This window comes from Pagrus pagrus (assembly GCF_965226575.1).
Source record: "Pagrus pagrus genome assembly, chromosome: 17".
NCBI classification, from domain to species: Eukaryota; Metazoa; Chordata; class Actinopteri; order Spariformes; family Sparidae; genus Pagrus; species Pagrus pagrus.
The window spans coordinates 27687585-27707971 of record NC_140201.1 but is presented as its reverse complement, the minus strand read 5'-3'; the positions used below and the strand labels follow the sequence as shown (position 1 = coordinate 27707971).

Genomic DNA, 20387 nt, shown 5'->3' with positions numbered 1-20387 from the left:
CTGTGGTACGGGGTACTCACCCATGTCCATGCAGTGAAACGCCGGCAAACATGCCGGTGGGCTAGTTCGACTCCGGAGACGAGGACATCGTACTCCGTTACCGGGAATATTTCTCTCAAAGTGCGTTCACTGTGCAACAAACTGGATGAACTCCAGCTACTGGTGGGGAAGTGCAGAGACTTTTCTTCATCCTCCGTTTTGTGCTTTACGGAAACCTGGCTAGGTGAAACAATTCCTGACTCTGCGCTACAGCTGCCTGGCTTCGAGCTGTACACAGCAGATCACGACACAGAGCTCTCTGGCTAAATCAGTGGTTCTCAAACTTTTTCTGACACGCCCCCCTTTGGAGGAAGAATAATTTCAACGCCCCCCCCCCCAAAAAAGCGCAACAAAATGGGTGAAGTTTAACTTTTATTGAAACAAAACATCAACTCACTTCATTTTCCTCTGTTTTTTTTTGTACAAATGAAGGAAACAAACATAGTAGTACTTCGATGACATCTTTGTAAATCAGTTTTGAGGCAAATTGGCACTCAATTGCTCCATCAACCTGTGCTTTTTTATATACAATTATTACAAAATGTGCAATCACAGTTAAGAAAAATAAAGAATAAATATATGTAATAAAGCAAATTGGCACTCAATTGCTCCATCAACCTGTGTTTTTTTATATACAATTATTACAAAATGTGCAATCAGTTAAGAAAAATAAAGAATAAATAAAGTAATATGTAAAAAAAGCAAATTGGCACTCAATTGCTCCATCAACCTGTGCTTTTTTATATACAATTATTACAAAATGTGCAATCACAGTTAAGAAAAATAAAGAATAAATATATGTAATAAAGCAAATTGGCACTCAATTGCTCCATCAACCTGTTTTTTTATATACAATTATTGCAAAATGTGCAATAAATAAAGTTGAATCCATGCAAAGACCAAACAACAACATTTGGCAACAAAGCCAGCTGTTTGACCTAAAAATCTGAACATTCGCAATGTACATCTTCTAAAAAATAACAACAATGAAGTAGCTTACATATTGTGCAAAAGAACAAAAATAAGTGCAGGCATTTGGAAAGAAATATAAGGGACCTTACTCTTTGAGATTTAGAGCCACTGAGTAACTATGAATATTACTATTTGCATTGAAAATATGTTCCAGACAATAACAAACAAGAACAGATCAGCTAGCTATATTTGTGCTGGAAACTGTGCAAAAACAAGTTGTTGGGCTCAGGTCTCTGTACTCAAAACTATACTAGTGGCTGCAATGAGCCTGTTTTTCACTGCAAATTCTCTCAAAGCGGGGCTGCAGGCTAGTTACTGACACTCTGACTTCATGCTCGATGTTCAGCCTAGATCTATATTTTGTTTTGAGAGAGGCAACAGCAGAAAATCCTATCTCGCAGAGATAGGAAGTGGCAAAAGGAAGCAAAATCCTCACAGCCCTCTCGCCAATGAGAGGATGCTCCCTCTCCACACCAATCCAGAACTCACTCAGTGTCTGTGACACAAACTTCAGTCTCAGGGAGGAGTCAGACGTTACCTCGATGAACTGGTCCTCTTCAGCAGAGCTGAAGTCAGCAGGTGCTGCTGCATTGAAGGGATCTCTCACCCAGTCATACTGGGCGCTGCTGTCTCGGAAGTATTTTTGGAAGAAACCTCCCAGTGGGGATATGTGCTCCCTCAGACACCGAATCACTGGTGTGGCATCCAAAGCATTCATTTCAATGAATTCACTTAGATTCTCAAAAGAATCAGTATTTCCCCTCTCAAGGCGTTTGTTCCACGCCTCCAGCTTTCTAATGAATGAGCTGATCTTGTCTGCCAGGTGAGGAAGGTGCTTATCTCTGCCTTGAAGTTGGAGATTTAAGTCGTTCAGCTTTCCAAATATGTCACTTAGATAGGCCAGTTTCATCAGAAATGTTTCGTCTTTAAACTTGACTGCAAGTTCCTCCATGCGCTCCTCCTCCAGAAACACGCGAATTTCTTCTCGAAGCTCAAACACTCGCGAAAACACTTTCCACCGCGAGAGCCACCGGGCTTCGCTGTGTAACAACACAGCTGAGTGTTGCGCTCCCATCTCTTCGCACAGTGCAGAGAACAGTCGCGCTTTCAGAGGTCTCGTCTTGATGAAGTTGACGGCGTTGATAACATCGGTCAAGACAGTGTTCAATTCAGGGCTCATCTGTCTCGCGGCCAACGCCTCCCTGTGTATAATACAGTGCGTCCACTGAGCTTTTGGCGAGACCCTCATGATGAGTGCCCTCAGCCCCTTCGTCTTTCCTGCCATGGACTGTGCTCCATCCGTGCAAACACCCAAGCAGTTCTCCCATTCCAGTCCGTGTTCTGCCAGGTAACCGTCAATAAGGTTGAAGAGCTCGTCAGCTGTAGCTCTCTTCGCCACATATTTGCAAAACAGCAAATCTTCATCAAACGACTCAGTTGTGACGAATCGGATGTAAACAATAAGCAGGCAGTCTTTATTGCTGTCTGTGGCCTCATCCACTTGTATGGTGAAACGGGTGCCTTTCAATTTTTCCACCAGCTGATCTTCCAGGTCCTTTGAAATGTCACTTATGCGCCTTGCAACAGTGTCCTTAGACAGGGGGACGGCCTTTAATTTTTCCGCACTTGTTTCATTGATCATGATGGACACCATATCTATAGCTGCGGGGAGTATGAGCTCCTCCGCTATAGTGTGTGGCTTCTTACATTTCGCAATTCTGTATGCAACCCTGTATGACGCTAGCTGTGCTTTGCTGCTCACCGATGCTGTTGTTTTAAAGCGATTTTCCTGCTTGCGGTATTCATCCAGTTTTCTCTTGAAGAACTCAGGTGGCTTACTGACATGGGAGGGATGTAATGTCTCCAAATGTCTTCTCAATTTATTGGGTCTCATGCTGTCAGCTGCCAGAGTTTTCAGGCACACAACACAAACGGGCCTCTCCTCCTCTCCTACCATATTCACTGTGAATCCAAGGGAAAGATATGTCGTCATACTTTCTGGATTTGGGCTTTGGCTGTTGGTCATCATCACCGTTGCCCGACTTGTCGACTGATTTTCTTTTCATTGTTGAAAAGTATTTGTCCATTTTGTAAGCTCTCTTCTTCTCTCTCTATCTCTCTAAATGTGAACTATGAGTCTTACTTACAATAGCTTTACCGCGAAAAAATAATAGAACGGGAGCGGTCGCGCGCAGAAATAATAGAACGGGAGCGGTCGCGCGCAGAAATAATAGAACGGGAGATGTCACGCGCCCCCCCTGTCAGGCCACCACGCCCCCCCAGGGGGGGCGCGCCACACAGTTTGAGAATCACTGGGCTAAATGAAGGGTGGAGGTATTTGTTTCTACACTAACAGTGGCTGGTGTAAAGATGTGACAGTCATCTTGCAACACTGTTGTCCTATTCTGGAATCTTTTCTCATAAACTGCAAACCTTTTTACTCTCCACGAGAATTTTCTTCATTCATACTGGTCGGTGTTTACATTCCACCGCATGCGCAGGAGGCACAGCGCTTGCCCGCCGACCAAATACAGACTGTAGAGCGAAATTACCCGGATGCTTTTGTTATTGTCCTCGGCCACTTTAACAAAGGGAATCTCAGCCATGATCTCCCCAAAATACCGTAAGCAGATTAAATGCCCGACCAGAGAGGAGAACACTCAAGATCACTGTTACACTACAGTCTACAGTGCCTACCACGCCGTCCCCCACGCAGCACTGGGCCACTCGGACCATGTCACAGTCCACCTGATTCCCGCATACAGGCAGAAACTTAAACTCTCTAAACCTGTTGTGAGGACATCTATGATATGGTCCAGTGAAGCAGTGGAGAGGCTTCAAGAGTGTTTTGACTGTTCAGATTGGACTATTTTCTGGCCTCCTTACAACAGTCTGGATGAGTACACTGACTGGAAGGGTCTCAGACAGATCACCAACTACAATCCAAAAGCACCCCACTCTACTAACGACAAATGGCCAATGACCTGAACGAGTTCTACTGCCGCTTTGAAAAACAATGGGACAGGCCTGTCACCATCCCCCGGGATCCAACCCAACTCACCCAGACCCTGACTAGCTGTCTCCAGTGTTCACAGACATTTTTAACACCACTGGAGACATGCCATATACCAGCCTGCTTCAAGACCTCCACCATCATCCCTGTCCCAAAAAAAACAAAGTTTACAGCACTACATGACTACAGACCAGTCGCCCTGACCTCTGTGGTGATGAAGTCCTTTGAGCGCCTTGTTTTGACCCACCTCAAAACCATCACAGACCCACTACTAGACCCCCTGCAGTTTGCCTACAGAGCCAACAGATCTGTAAATGATGCAGTAAACATGGCCTTCCACCTCATCCTCCAACACCTGGACTCAGCAGGAACCTATGCCAGGATCCTGTTTGTGAATTTTAACTCTGCCTTCAACACCATTAACCCAGCTCTGCTGCAGGACAAGCTCTCCCAGCTGCATGTACCAGACTCCACCTGCAGGTGGATCACTAACTTCCTGTCTGACAGGAAGCAGTATGTGAAGCTGGGGAACTCCCAGACCATCAGCACTGGCTCCCCTCAAGGCTGTGTCCTCTCCCCTCTACTCTTCTCCCTGTACACAAACAGCAGCACCTCCAGTCACCAATCGGTCAAGCTCCTAAAGTCTGTGGACGACACCACCCTCATTGGGCTCATCTCTGGTGGTGATGAGTTCGACTACAGGTGGGAGATTGACCACCTGGTGTCCTGTTGCGAAGACAGTGGAGATAGTTGTGGACTTTAGGAGAAACCCAGCCCCACCCCCCCCTTCCGCTTCCTGGGCATCATCATCACCCTGGACCTCAAGTGGGAGCTGAACACCAGTGCCCTCCTCAAAAAGGCACAGCAGAGGATGTACTTCCTGTGGCAGCTAAAGAAGTTCAACCTGCCAAAGCCAATGATGGAGCTCTTCTACACCTCCATCATTGAGTCCATCCTCACCTCCTCCATCATCATCTGGTACGCTGCTGCCTCTGCCAAGGACAAGAGCAGACTGCAGCGTATCATTCGCTCCGCTGAGAGGGTGATTGGCTGCTGTCTGCCATCCCTCCATGACCTGCATGCCTCCAGGGCCCTGGGGCGGGCAGGTAGGATTGTGGCCGACCCCTCCCACCCTGGACATAATCTCTTTGAACCACTCCCCTCCGGCAGAAGGCTGCGGTCCATCAGGACCAAAACCTCAAGGCACAAACTCAGTTTCTTCCCGGCTGCAGTTGGCCTCACAAACAATGCCCGGGTCCCCCACTGACACTGACACTGACACTGAAACTGAAAATGTCTCTTACCTCTTGCTGACACCATACAGTCACATTGCACTAATGAGAGACATGTAATTACATATCTCTTTCACTTTGTTGTCACTTATGGTTCTGTCTGTCTCGTTTTCATGTTGTCTATTTATTGTTTATTGTATGGCACACGTACCTTCGAGACCAAAACAAATTCCTTGTATGTGAAGACCTACTTGGCAATAAAACTCTTTCTGATTGTGATTCTGATATGGCCTTTCCGTCAGGAAACTGAAGCCATTATGTCTGGTTTAGTCTGGTGGCTTTGGAGAGACCATAGATAGATATAACAGCTTCAGTTTCCCATCTGAAAAGGCTGTACGACAGCAACATCAAGCGCTGAACATCTTCTAAATATAGTATACATTTAATTTTTTGGGTGGGCTGAAAAATGAGTGGGATACTCTTTTTAAACAGCAGAGGGCGAGAACTACTTTTTACGTCATTTGTGACCGTAGTTGTATCAAGGCGCAAAGACATGGCGCCAGACGGTCAAGACATTAATTTGTTTAAAATCAGAGTCGTGACACACTTTCAGCATCCCTGACTCAGAAAATGAAAAAGGTAAAAAGAGCACAGAAGGCGAGTTTTTCATTCCCTTCCAAACCGTGAATTTTTATGTACAGTTACACCCCTACAATATTAACAATATTGCTTCTGTTTGCAATGTTACTATTCATGTGATATAAAGGCAAATTTTGATGAATTGAGCAATTAAATACCTCATTCAGAACCTGTAGTATGGTCCAGGTCTTCTCTCTTACAACTCTTACTCCCTTGTTGCTGATTAGCTCAATCAGCTTGCAGTGGTGTTTGTCTATCATTTATACGAAACGTGTCCACGGAGTTTCACCTTGACCTCACTCCTGCTGACCGCTCTGCTGTCTCTGATCTGCCGCCGCTCTGTGTGTGTCTGTGTGTGCGCACGCGCAGGGGAGCGCAAACATGCCAACACCGAGCAAACAGGCCAGCAATTTAATCAAGCTAGCACTGCGTTAGCCTTACAGTACTACCGTATTTTTCTTACATGACAGCAAAATAACATGAGGACACCAATACAATTACCGTTGTCCTTGTTAACTGAGGCCATGAAAGCATTTCCCTTTGCACGAGACATGAATGCAAATAAAGTGGTTTAGCTAGCTGTAGTTAACATGTGCGCAAAATACACAGCAGTTATGAAAGTAGTTTCCCATCTTGCCACTAACCATAAATATGCATAGAAAGTAACCCCTAAAACAACATCATTTTTTATTCTTACCTTCTTTACAAGAGTTTTGAGCTCCACTCCGCGACAGACGTCTTGCATGTGGCGAAGTAATGGCGGACAGCAAAACTTGCCAGACTGCACTGGTGTGACGTCATGTGGTCACGTGACGTGAAAACGTCTGATTTCAAGTGAAAATACCAATTTAAGTAAAAGTATTGTTTTCAGTTTGTTTTATGAGGCGTGTGTTATTTGCTTTACCTTAAACTGAACAAAACAGGTTTAAACTGGAAATTATGATTTTCCAATGTAAAAATGCACTTTAAATGAATGATACAGACGCTTCACTTTTTTCAGTGTGTACGAAGACCCAGTCTGAGGAAAGCATTTTATTTATGATATTACTGAAATTAATTCATATGTGTTTAAATGTCCAAATAGTGTGCATGTTGATCTATTGAACGTTACATAATAATGTGTCATAGTAGAAGAATAAGACCTATTGTACTGGCAAAGGGAGGCTTTTAAAAATAGGAGAGCCAGTGAATACAGAATATCTATCTATCTATCCATCTTATACCACAGTATATCGTGTGACAATAAAAACACTAGGTTATGCCCTGCTTACTATGAGAAAAAATCATGTTGAGATGTAAGTGTCACAGGGTGTGTGTGTGTGTGTGTGTGTGTGTGCGGGTATGGGTTCCCTCCCCTTCTAAAATGTATGGCCGCACATATGCTGTGACAATGAGGAGATTAGGAACACCTGTCCACTCTGGGAGGAGGGCGGTGATTGGTTGCTGCGGGCAGGTGGTTCCTTTTTCTTGTCTCCCTCCACAGTATCCAGAGGACAGGTGTGCGGGTCGGCAGAGCGGACAGCGTGCAGAACAGACGGCATGGCAGAGCCAGGACAGAGTACGGCGGTGGAGAAGACTGTCGGACGCCGTCAGCTATTTGAAACTTACCCTACACCTTGGTCAAATTCTGTTTGTGTGTTTCTTTAGTTTATTTTGGCTTACTAGACGTGGGGTTTATTTCTTTGGTTTTGTGGTATATTGCTTTGGAATTGATTGTGTGCGTCTGGGGGACATATCCTCCTGACTACCAGTAGTTCAAATGTGTCCTCTGTGGAGGACATTTGTAAACCGGAATATCTCCCAGCCACTGCATACTACTGAATGAACTCCTTTCGCTACCTACAGAGGACATTTAGGGCTTTTCAATGATACCAAATGTGAAGGGGTGGGGCTTTGGTACATTTCTCTTCCTCATTCAGGAAAATGGTGTCTGTCAGTGCAAGCACATTTTATGGGAAGAGGAAAAGTAAGTGCATAATACTTTTTATTGAGCAAATTTTGGCTTGAAATGTTGTTGGAATATTTTATATAAGTCTCTTAACAACACATTAAAACATTGTCTGAATTAGTTTAACTGTATTTTAGCATAGTATTTAAATGTTTAAAAAATGTCCTCCGTAGTGGACATTTGTAGTAATTTCTTCCATTTTGTTCTGCTTTTTCAAATGACAAGAAATTGAGTATTTCTCAGAGGCAGAGAGAATTTTACTGCGAATTGTTGATGGAAACTCAGATATTGAGTTGTCTGACGAAGAAGATCAAGATGCAGTGTTTGAGGCATAATGAGAGGAAGATGATTGAGAGAGCGCTGAGGATGAAATTCAGGCAGGGCAAGCAGATGCAGAGGAGTCAGATCAAGCAGAACAGTCTACATCTAAGTCCAGTCGGCGTCCACTGTGGGGCAAGAATACAAAGTACACCTTGAGTTTGCATTCTAAAAAAAAATGCTTATTTTCTCTAACAATTGAGACTCATTTTAATTTAGTTTTTCTCCCTTTATTGCTTTTCCCATCCCAACTTGCTGATCCTCCCATTATTCAGAGCAATGATGCCATGACATGCCAAAACTGGACCCCAATGGATTATTTTAAGCAGTACATGACTCCGTGTTTGAAGGAATGGCCCTGTTCACAAATCAGCGTGAAGTCCTTGTGTAGCAACACTAAATACCACTCCTGAAGAACTGAATACTGAACATTCTTTGGGAATTCTATTTACATGGGCTGTCTAGGATATCCAAACATTCAAATGTATTGGGCCTCAAATACCAGAGTTCAAATTGTGGCAGAATCCATGACCAGAAATCGTTTTTACAAGCTGAGAAATTCCATTAAGATCGTCAACGACCTCGATGTTTCAGACGATGAAAAAATGAGTGATCTCTTGTGGAAAATCAGGCCCCTCATGGTCAAAGTAAGGCAAGGATGTCTGAGTCTGCCTAGAACAGGAAAATTGTGCATCGACGGGCAAATGGTTCCATTTACTGGTCGATGCCCAGTGCGCCAGTATGTACCCGTCAAACCATACCCAACTGGATTGGAGGTGTTTGTCTTGGCCGCACCAACTGGTCTGGTCTTAGACTTTGTGGTCTACCAAGGCAAGAGTACCTTCAGAGATACAGGAGGAAAGGGCATTGGAAAACAAGCTGTTCTTCATTTGGCAGAGTCTGTTCCCCAAGGAACCCACCTGTTCTTTGACAGGTTCTTTACAACGATCAACCTCCTCGACACCCTGATGACAAAAGGGCTGACAGGGACTGAAACCCTCATGAGCAACAGGGTTCCAAAGGAGTGCAAGATCATAGGGGATAAGCCCTTCAAGAAGAAAGGAAGAGGGGCATCAGAGATGGTAGTCAGACGAAGCCCTCCTGAACTTGCTGTCATAAAGTGGTTGGACAACAAGCCAGTTGTCATGGCATCCTCTGCCCATGGCATTGAACCCCAGGACACACGCAGAAGATGGTCCAAGAAAGACAAAAGGTTTGTCCAGGTGTCAAGGCCACTGGCAATTGCTGAGTACAACACCAACGTGGGTGGCGTGGACTTGGTTGACCGAATGTTGAGTTTCTACAGAATGGCCTCTCGCACACGGAAATGGACGGTGCGTGCAGTTTTCCACTTTTTTGACCTGGCAATCACCAACTCATGGCTTCAGTATAAGAGTGACTGCCAGTTTCTGGGGAAGAAACAACTGAAGCTCCTTGACTTCAAACTGCTCCTTGGTGAAGAGTTGATTACTCAAACCCAAGCAGGAATCGCAAGTGACAGCGCAGATGACTACACTCCACCACGTCAAAAGTGGAAACCGCAGCCAAATGCAGCTCTGAGACACTATGGCACCATCCATCTTCCAGAGATGGTGGACGAAACACATGCATCAAGGTGTTGCAGATCCGGCTGCAACAGCAAAACATATGTGATGTGTACGAAGTGCAAGGTATTCCTTTGTGTTTCCAAGAAGGGGAATTGCTTTTTGAAGTATAATACCAAATAAGCACAACGAAGCAAAACAAAACAAAACTAAAGCAATGATGGACAGTTATGTGGATGTTAAACTCATTCTTATGATGAGTTTTTGGTATTTTCTTTGGGACTAGCTGGTTGCCATCAAGGTTCAATTCCACACGTATGGTGTTCCGATGTCCACTGTAGTGGACACATGTTATCTTAAAAATAAAAACTTTTCAGTATTATAATTACCTTACAAAGATTGGGGAATTAAAAGAAATTGTGATTGGACAATATTTTTTTTCCTGGTAGTCAGAAGGATATTCAGGCTGTGCCTTGGGACTGGCTAGGCATAAAAGGCAGGAGTCAGCTTGTTAACTTATGGATTTCTGTGCCTTATAACATAGGACTTCTTATATCTAGGCGTTCGTCCATCCTCCTGGCCGTGCTCTCGCCTGCTCCATGGACCAGAAGAGGGGGGGCCTCCACTGATCTGTAGAACTTGAATATTTTAAACAGGGGTTTCACCCCCGTCACATAAGACACCCCTTTATATAAGCCGGCACCCCTTTATGTTGGCTTACACTGTTGGTGACGTCACAGTGCACTTTCGCTCACTACTGGTTCGATCTACTGTCGATCAATAGACTATAGGTCTATAAGAAAACCGGACACTTGCCCCTCCCCTGTATGTATAAGCCTGCATTCGGCGTGGTAGGCTCAAACAACATGGATATTGCACTTGCATGTGTTCTTATGATTATGATTATGATGATTACATTTTTAATGGCATAGGAGGCAACAATGCCACTACGGAGTTCGTAGCCCATGCGTAGTCAGTGTTTATGTTCCAAAGTAAATAAACAGGACACTGTGAAGAATGTATCATCCTTTATTGCGAGACCACTCAATCTTTCTGTGACAACCATATAGGTTGGGGTTGGTCTTCAATGTCTTTGGTCCATGTCACCATACCTTCCTCTTCAATTGCTGTGCTTTGCATTCCAGTCGGCTGTCAGGGCAGAAATCCTTCGCGCCCAGTCCCTGCTCAGAGCACCACCTCCGCAAAGTGGTCAGTCAGTGCTGCGGCTATATCACCACAGGACATCCCACTTGTCCTCCTGGCTGTAATAAACTCATCAGAATATTCATCTAAAGACATGATGAGTACTTCAGAACTTCGCCTCACGAAGGGATGTAGCCTAGAGATCACCAGTTAGCGCTATGGATGTGATCAGGCCTACTATGCTGGTCTTAGGATCAGATCAAGTGTTTTGGTGGCAGTTTTTTGACTTGACAGAAATCGAATGGCCGCAAAGTACACGGACCCTTCAGAGATGAGATACCACATGGTAGAAATAGGGAATTTACTCAAACAATTGAAAAGGAACGTGAGCGATCTGACGGGAGGCTCTTTCTAGGCAGCCATTATGGTCAACGGCCCCACGTGACTCCCGGCTGATGTAATCTAAACTACCGGTTTATGTCGAGTGTCATGCGAGGCCAATAGTATCTGGCCTGTGCACTTTGTAATGTCTTTTGTGCACTGAATGTCCATGTAAAGTTTGAAACACCTCCTCCTGCAAGTTACTGGGGACTACAATCACATGAGTCTGGATAGGAGAGCATGAGTGTGTTACATAGAGCATGGCGGAGGCTTTCAAATGCCATTTGTTCAACTTCAGTCCATAGATGCAGCATGTCTTTCCTTTCTGAGTAAGAGCAAAACGGTAGTAAGAGCATAGCCCGAGAAATGCACTTCAGACTTCAGTCTGGTTTTAAGGCACAGGCTAATCTCTCACCTTCAATGTTTTTGAGGTCAGGTTTTAGTCCTGCAGATGAGACAACATGTCCCAGGAATGCCACTTCCTGTTGTGCAAAGCTGCATTTTAAGAGTTTGTGTTTCGAGTTGGCAGTTCTGAAGTGATCAAACACCTCTCTCAAATGCTGAAAATGAACAAAAATGCTGGGGCTATAGACAATAATGCCAGTAAGGTATACTAGGCATGTTTTCCAGGAGAGACCTCGTAACACCAGCTGCATGAGATGTTGAAAAGTGGGGGCTGCATTTACCAAGCCCATGGGCATCACACAGAACTGTCCACAGAAAAGTCCTCTGCCTGTGGAGAAAGCTGTCTTTGCCCTATCTTGATCCTTGAGCTGCACTTGCCAGTATCCTGATGAAAGGTCCATGGTGCTGAACACTTATTAGCCTCTGAGACAACCTTAGACTGCCTCAGACAGCCTTAGACTCCTAAGATCAATAAAGCATCAAGTGTCAGCTTTATCAATAAAGCATCAAGTGTCAGCTTTATCTGACACTGGATAAATGCAGAGGGTGGAGGAGGCCAGCTTCGTCGCATGAAGAAGCCTGCAATTTTTGGTTGTGTTTTTCGCTCCATTTGGCTGTGTACATTGCGAGAGAAAATCACATGCAAACGTCAAATGCTGCTGTTCGGACGCATCGCGCGATTCAGAGGCATTCGGACGCATAGGCCCATTTTAAAAAGTTTATTTTATTTTTATTATTATTATTTTAATACGTTCTGCAGAGAAGGGAGACTAGTGTCGGACACGGTTTGGAATGAAAGGGAGAACATGACAGAGTAACACGGCGAATATCGCTAGTATATAGATTTTTTTTATTTATTTATTTTTCTTGTAAAGGCGGCCGCCTTAACAGGAAAGCGCTGTGGGAAACCCTGGGCTCACGTTGTTGAATTCCTGAATTTTCTCCAGTCACATTATTCCTGCGACTTTAGTGAGACACTTTTTTATGAAGTCACCATCTGAGAAAGGTTTACCATGTTGGGCAATGAGTTGAGCTACCTCATAACTGGCCATTGTGGCATTTTCTTGTGTTTTGTGAGTACGGAAAAAATACTGTTGTTGAGCTAGCAGGCTAGCTGCCATTGTCACACCCTTTGTGATAAGACACGGTGGTGTAAGTTTAAAGTCTGTGTAAAGCAAATTCAGCCATTTTCTTCTAAACACATTAAATAGGTCATAAATGTATTTCCTTAAAACATGTAAAAAGCCATTAACCATTTATAATTCAATTGTGGAGCTAGGCTTCCAAACTGTGTTTCAAAATTTCTGTGTTCAGGATTTAATGGGCGGGTCAGAAATCATAGCCGCGTTAGCAGGGCCGGTTTTTACTATGGGCAATGTGGGCGACCGCCCAGGGCGCAATCTATGTGAGGGCGCATGAGCGCCCTCAAAAAAAACCAAACAAAAAAAAAAAACTCGCCAGTTTTCTAGACTACCGCTCATTTCCATGTCAGGTCAGTGGAGTGGCGCTGGGCGGCCTCATTGTCACGTCAGCTCGCTGCTGAGAGTCACACAGGTTGTGTGTGTGTCAGAATAGGCAAGGGGGAGGGGGGCGGGGGATAGACTGATGATCCCAGGCCACACAACACAAACTGCCTCCAATGGGCATCTACGTGAATTTGTTTACATCACGTGACATCGGTAATGATGTCGAGTCTTCGTCTTCATCATGGATCAAAGTAAAAGACCAAAGAAGCCGTCAGGTGCCCAGTTCAGAAAGAGAAAAAAGGAAGAAGAGGAGAAACGGGCAAAAGATAAAGGTATGCAGATGTCTATGAGTGACGTGAGTGACAGTAGCCTATAGGCTATTTATTAGCCTCTTGCTAATATGTTGCTACTTTGCCACAGAAGACGACTGTATTTGGTTTGTAGTTTTGCTGAACTAGCAACTATTAGAATTGAGGCATCATGTCATGCAACTAATTTCACCCATAGGCAACCTAGGCTACTTTGTGTTTGCAACACAACATGTGCAAATTCAAACAGAGTCCTGACTGTGGAATTTTTAATGCTATACGCTATATGCTAACTTAAATAACTTCTAATATACATTGACATGGCATTGTGTAAGCTACATGTGATATAGCTTTTTGAATAATTTGTAGTGTGTTATGCTTAGTTAATAGGATGTTAACAAATGTTAATCAAATGTGCATTATGGTCATTTTAATTGGGTAACTGATGCATGTGTGATGTAAGTGTGACCTAACTTACATATTGTATCTTAATTGTAAATTCAGAGGCACTTCTGAAATGTTTTGGAGCTGGAGCACCCACTGGCCAAAATGAGGAGTCAGATACTTCCACAACAGCCACAGACAGTGTGTGTGTGTGTGTGTGTGTGTCTGTATGTGCAAAACTGGTGTGTTATCATAACTGGAACCGTTCAGATGGTATTAATAGGATGATGCAAAACAAAACTTGTATGATAAATACAAAATATATTGTCGTGTTTTGTGGGGGGGGGGGTCAAGGGATGGTTTGCCCAGGGCGTAAATCTAGCGGCTATGGCATAGGCCCATTTCAAAAGGTTTGATAGTAGTTGTGGAGTATGAGCTACTCCACAGCTGGTATTATCCCTCACAACTGATGAAAATAACTATCAGAAAAGTAACTGTATGAAAGAAGTATGGAAAGTAAGAGTACCCATTGCTGTAAAATGTTAGTGTTTCAATATTATATAGATGGTGTTTTGGATTACTGTCACTGTTGCACGAATCTGCTCATTTTTAACAACATGCTTTTGTATAGTTAAATCAATAGTAATGCATCGTATTCTAGAAGATGATATATGTTTGGCGCCTTTCTGTTCTGTGAGAACCAAGTATCTATAAAAGGCTGTAGGCTACGTCCTTGTGCAGTACACAGAGCGCTCCCCTCCCGCACGTGGGCGTGGTTCCAGTGCCTCTAACTGACACACCCCCAGCATTTCACAGCAGAGAGAAGTGCTTGTTTTCCATGATTTTGAGACCTAATTTTATATACTCATCGATTTTTTTGATCTTTCAAATTTGGCTCAGTGGTCAATGATACATGTTACTGTGGTGTGACAAACTCATAACACACATTTTTTGCTGCTTTACACGCACTTTAAGAACATTTATTAGTCTCCACCAGGCACAGCAACTCCATATATGTCTCAGTAGCAGCTCTAGCCCGCGAACCCCCCGAACCTCTTCTTCTCCGCATGTGAGCAATGCACACAGTCTGTATCATCCTGGGTTCAGTCTGCCCCCTACTGGCAAGTGCTATAGGTACGAAATAACAGTCTCTTAGGAATGAGATGTAACAAAAGGAATAATAATATGAATTGAAATTGGCATCAAAAATAAAAATAATAACTCACTTGCTATTTTGCGTTTCTTTGGTTCTGCCATTTTTGGGTCACTTGTTGTAAAGTTTTTCTTTGACTGCTCTTGTTTTGTGGAGAGGCTGTCTTGTTCAAGACAGTAGCTCCCCCTAGTGTTAAAACTAAAAAGTACAATACAGTCAAACACAAATTTAATGTGTGGGTCATATGCCATTATATTTTTAGGATTTGCTACGGGCCAATTAAAAATGGGCCACGGGCCGTAGTTTGGACACCCCTGATCTACACAAAAACGCCATGTGCCATATTTTTTCCTAATAATCACCATAGGTGCTGCTCAGGGGGTACAGGGATTAAAGCAAAAAAAAATCTTTTGACTGAAATTTTTTTTCGACACCAAATCATATTACCCGACCATCAACCCACCATGCCACACATGTAAGAGCCTTTTTTTCTGCCTATCGGTCACTTCCCAAAGGTTTTCATGTAAAAACGAGTACACTGTTTACATGCCCTTATCCCAAGGCGGGCATGTACACAGTACACTGTTCTCTAATAAAGCTTTCGAGTTGTAAGAAGACTTTCACCTAGACTATTTAGATTTGATTACTATTTAGAACAGCTTTTCTGTTACTTTGCTTTTATGTATTTTCAATGTTTTCAATCTATGCAATAAAACACTTTTTGCAAGGCTTAACTCAGATATAATGTAGTCATACAAATATTCAACCATCTCCATAACTTTTCAGTGCAAGTTATTTATTCTACTTCGAACAGTCATATCACTTAACAGAACAACAAAACTCACAACAGCACAAACAATTAAGTGCAATCATGTAAATAGCTAGCCTGCTTTTCATTTCTTCTGCTTTTTGGCAGTGGAACCAAATGCCTCAAGCGACACCCGTTTCTGGGGTCTTTCTGAATGAGCTACAGGTCCAGAGGCTCTGACTCCAGCAGTGGAGGAGGAGGCTGTAGCAGGTTGTGGGGGTCTGACTCCAGCAGTGGAGGAGGAGGCTGTGGCAAGTCGTGGGGCTCTGACTCCAGCAGTGGAGGAGGAGGCTGTAGCAGGTTGTGGGGGTCTGACTCCAGCAGTGGAGGAGGAGGCTGGAGCAGGTCCAGTGGCTCTGACTCCAGCAGTGGAGGAGGAGGCTGTAGCAGGTCGTGGGGCTCTGACCCCAGCAGTGGAGGAGGAGGCTGTAGAAGGTCCAGTGGCTCTGACTCCAGCAGTGGAGGAGGAGGCTGTAGCAGGTTGTGGGGGTCTGACTCCAGCAGTGGAGGAGGAGGCTGGAGCAGGTCCAGTGGCTCTGACTCCAGCAGTGGAGGAGGAGGCTGTAGCAGGTCGTGGGGCTCTGACCCCAGCAGTGGAGGAGGAGGCTGTAGAAGGTCCAGTGGCTCTGACTCCAGCAGTGGAGGAGGAGGCTGTAGCAGGTCCAGTGGCTCTGACTCCAGCAGTGGAGGAGGAGGCTGTGGCAGGTCGTGGGGCTCTGACCCCAGCAGTGGAGGAGGAGGCTGTAGAAGGTCCAGTGGCTCTGACTCCAGCAGTGGAGGAGGAGGCTATAGAAGGTCCAGTGGCTCTGACTCCAGCAGTGGAGGAGGAGGCTGTAGCAGGTCCAGTGGCTCTGACTCCAGCAGTGGAGGAGGAGGCTGTAGCAGGTCCAGTGGCTCTGACTCCAGCAGTGGAGGAGGAGGCTGTGGCAGGTCGTGGGGCTCTGACTCCAGCAGTGGAGGAGGCTCTAGTAGCAGAAAAGGTGGAAGCTTTTGTTACCTTTCTAACCCTAATGGCTGAGAGGACCTTTACAGCTTCTCTGAGTTTCTTCTCCTTTTGTTTTCTAATTCTCTCCCTCTTCTGCTTTAAATGGGTTTTATACCGCTCATAAGAAGAGAGGCACTTGCTCCTCATTGCAGGGCAGATTTCAATATTGGAGGCTGTTTTCCCTCTTGCTTTAATATGGGACTTGATAATGGCGAAGCCTTCGTATGTCTCAATGTTAAGCCTGACTCTGTCATTTTCAATAATGTCGTCCATGATATTAAATGATCCTTCAACAAGAGGGCCAGTGAACAGTGAGAGAAGAGCCTTCACCAACTTTGCCAAGATAGGGAATCTCATGTCTCCAGCTGGCATCTTCATGGCAAGGATTGTACTCCACCAGTCAACATCAATGCGTGCTGTATTGTCATCAAAGCCTTTGGCCTGTTCTCCAAGATTTGAGTCAACCTGGTAGGTTCTCACCTCTTCATCCAGTTGACCCAGCTCTTCTGACCTAACCACATTTGGCAAGGCTCTGGCTAAGGTGCTGAATGCATCCTGGACTGTTTCTTGGAGAATGAATGTCGGTGATAGTGCAGACAAAGAGGTGATGATTCTGTTGCTGATGGGAAGGTTTTTCAGGAGAAATGTTGCTGCCTTGACATAGCCTTCTCTTAGAGAGGAGCAGACATTCTCCACCCAGGGCCTCTTCAACACTCTAGCCTTGGTCATGGCAAAGTAGCTGAATCTTCCCACAGACAACCTGGAGTTCCCTGATGAGTAGCACCATCTCAGCATGCAGTGCATGGACCATGGGCTTGTCATGCTGCAGCTTCTTTAGGAAAACCTGAAAAGTTGGAAGTACACCTGAAAAACACAACAGAGCATGATTTAGAAGTGGATGGAATATTATATTATTATTTCCTGATCACATCAGGAAATAATCATCCGTTAATGAATGATCCGTTAAAGAATAAGCCAATGGTAATTTTTTTTGCCGTTACTTCACATAAAGCATTTCATTTACACAGACTCCATTTAAAGGAAAAATGTGCAACAACAAGAGAAAAAAAGCATATTTTTCTTTTGTTAAATTGAACATACCTCTGTATAAATCAATCAGGGCAGTGAGCTTGTCGAACTCTGAAAAAAGTATACAGATGCGTATCTTCTGGTTTTTGCCGACATCAGTTGCAATCCCAGCAGATTTTGCCATCTCCTGCTGCAGAACACCAATCCTGGCCTTCTCATCAGTTGTAACAGCATATTTTTCAAAGACTTCGTTCAGGAGCCCCCTGTATCATAAAAAGCATACAGGTATACACGTAAGATTAAAGAGTGACAACAGAAATGTTCCGACTTATTTCATGAGATTTTACAAATATGTGGTGACCTGAGAAAACCTTTCACATGGTGAAAATCTGACATTTAAATTCTTATTTTTCCATAAATTAGAAATTACTCAAAGTATAGCTTTTTGGTTGACAGAAATAGCTCTTACAAGGGTTTTCCCAGGCCACCACACATATGATATTAAAGACAATAATGCTATTTTACCTGTGTTTGTGTTGATCAGCTGGAGACAGGACACTGTAGTAATGAACAATCAGTGGATCAATAAGCTCCCGAATTCTGTTACACACATCCAGTGTTTGCAGAAACCTGCTGCTGATGGGACGCATTAGGCTCTTCTTCTCAAAATGAAGCAAGGACTGGAACTCTCCAAAAACTTCCCTCTGTTTGGGGAATTTTTCGATGTCATAGTAGACATCAGCACAAAACTCCTCAACATATCCGTGGAATGGAGTTAACAGCGCCTTTGCTGCATTGGAGACCATGTGGACTGTGTCCCCACTGATGTCCAGGAGTGATGGGTTTTCTTTTCGAATTTGGGTCTCCACTCCAGACCTTTTTCCTCTCATTACATTGCAATTGTCAAGCAGGATAGAAACAACCTTAGAGAGTGTCATCCTCGAAAGTGCAGTCTTATCCTCAGCAACCGACTTCACTAGCTCCACTAGTGGCTGTGACATGGTGAGTGACAGGTCGTGCTCTGCTATAAAAGTACATATGCGGACTTTCTGTTTGCACACACGGTCAGCCATAGATGAGCATGCCTCTGTTGTGGTGGTTGTTGCACCAGGCAGGGAGGAGGTGTGCTGGAGAGCACGAATGGCGGCTTTGTGTGCATCCTCTGATTGATGCCGCATTAGCACTTTTTTACCATTACTGCCATACACAATTTTTTTGTGGCAAACCACACACATGCACACACCCGGCAATTTAATTTTTTTGCACCATGTACTAATAGGCTTTCCATTCTCCCCCACTTCATTTAACCAAGCCCATCTCCATTTATTTTTGACAGTTTTGTCAATGGTCAAAACGTCTGAGCCTTCAAAAACAAACAGTGCGTCCATCCTGAAAAACAATCACACCTCACGGATGTGAACTCGATACAACGTCGTGGGCGGAGCCTCCATTAATTCCTATCGAAAGTTGCTCAGTGGTGCAAAAAACGATCGACATCGAAATCCGGTAAAAATAAAAAATACTTCTTGGCCAACCAAGATGGCACCGTGGTGACGTTACGTTGCCAAGCTCTATATATATTGTGTACTATAACCAACCCAGTCTTCTTCAACAGTACATTAACTTCACAGAGACGTCAACAAGTAGCGAATAGAAACTTACCGTAGAAGTCGCTCTCAGAGTACCCACCAGCTGTCCTCGTTTAGTAATATATTTCCACAGATAACGTCAGACCATTCCACCCGTGTTAACTTTCGCCAGTTTCTGATGATCTTGTAAAACAAGCATTTTCCCACCCGGGCCCACCGCCAATTGGCAAGCACGACCCGCCCTGCTCTGCATCTGATTGGCTAAAACTATGGCTCTGGCTAGCTGTATTTGTTGAAAGCAGTGTCATTTTAATATCATGCTTAGATTGGATAGGCTTAATGGGACCACAACAAAAAACACCCGCTTGCACGCAAGTCTCCCTCACAGCCGTTTGCACTACAGAAGCCGCGCCAGACAAGATCAACAGAACTCGTGATAGATACACACCGGTATTTACATCCTGCCGTGAGTGTCAAAGTTTCAAATCACTAGTGCAGGCAGATCCCTCTTGTTTGTGTGTCGCTTGGTCGCTCACAGCTGGATGTAAATACCGGTGTGTATCTATCACAAGTTCTGCTGATCTTGTCTGGCGCGGCTTCCGTAATGCAAGCAGGTGGAAGGCTCGCAAGCACGCGGGAGCGTGCCTGCAGGCAGATATAGTATAGTGACTGTTTAGGCTAGAAAAGTGTACTAAATGACATCGTTTCGAGTAAACTCTGGATGTCTCCACTTCAGGACACTTGGATTGCAGCGGACAAGCAGTATGGAGGAATATCACAAAGTTTTTGTGTAGTTTTATGGACCTTTTCCTCTCAGGCACAATTGACGCTCGTTATATGGATTATTCCTGCCGGAGGGTACCGCCGCGGGTCTCCAGCTGCACTTTGAGGAATAAGAAACTACACAGGACTTCTCATCAGCATGAGGGTGAGTCGAATTTCATTTTAGAGTGAACTATTCCTTTAAGTCCATGTCTTGACAGGTCAGAGCTGTTTTGGCTGCACAAGGGGAACCTTCACAATATTAGGCA

The 20387-nt window shown here is 44.4% G+C and overlaps 1 protein-coding gene across 1 annotated transcript; it reads right to left on the bottom strand.

The window, feature by feature from the left end:
* Positions 1–246: 246 nt before the first annotated feature.
* Positions 247–2968, bottom strand: LOC311272427 (zinc finger BED domain-containing protein 5-like; the record flags this gene model as incomplete). The annotated part of the gene is made up of 2 exons (XM_084378815.1): positions 247–267; positions 1448–2968. The coding sequence occupies 2 exons, from the start codon at positions 2966–2968 to the stop codon at positions 247–249; spliced, it is 1542 nt and encodes a 513-aa protein (XP_084234941.1).
* Positions 2969–20387: the final 17419 nt, after the last annotated feature.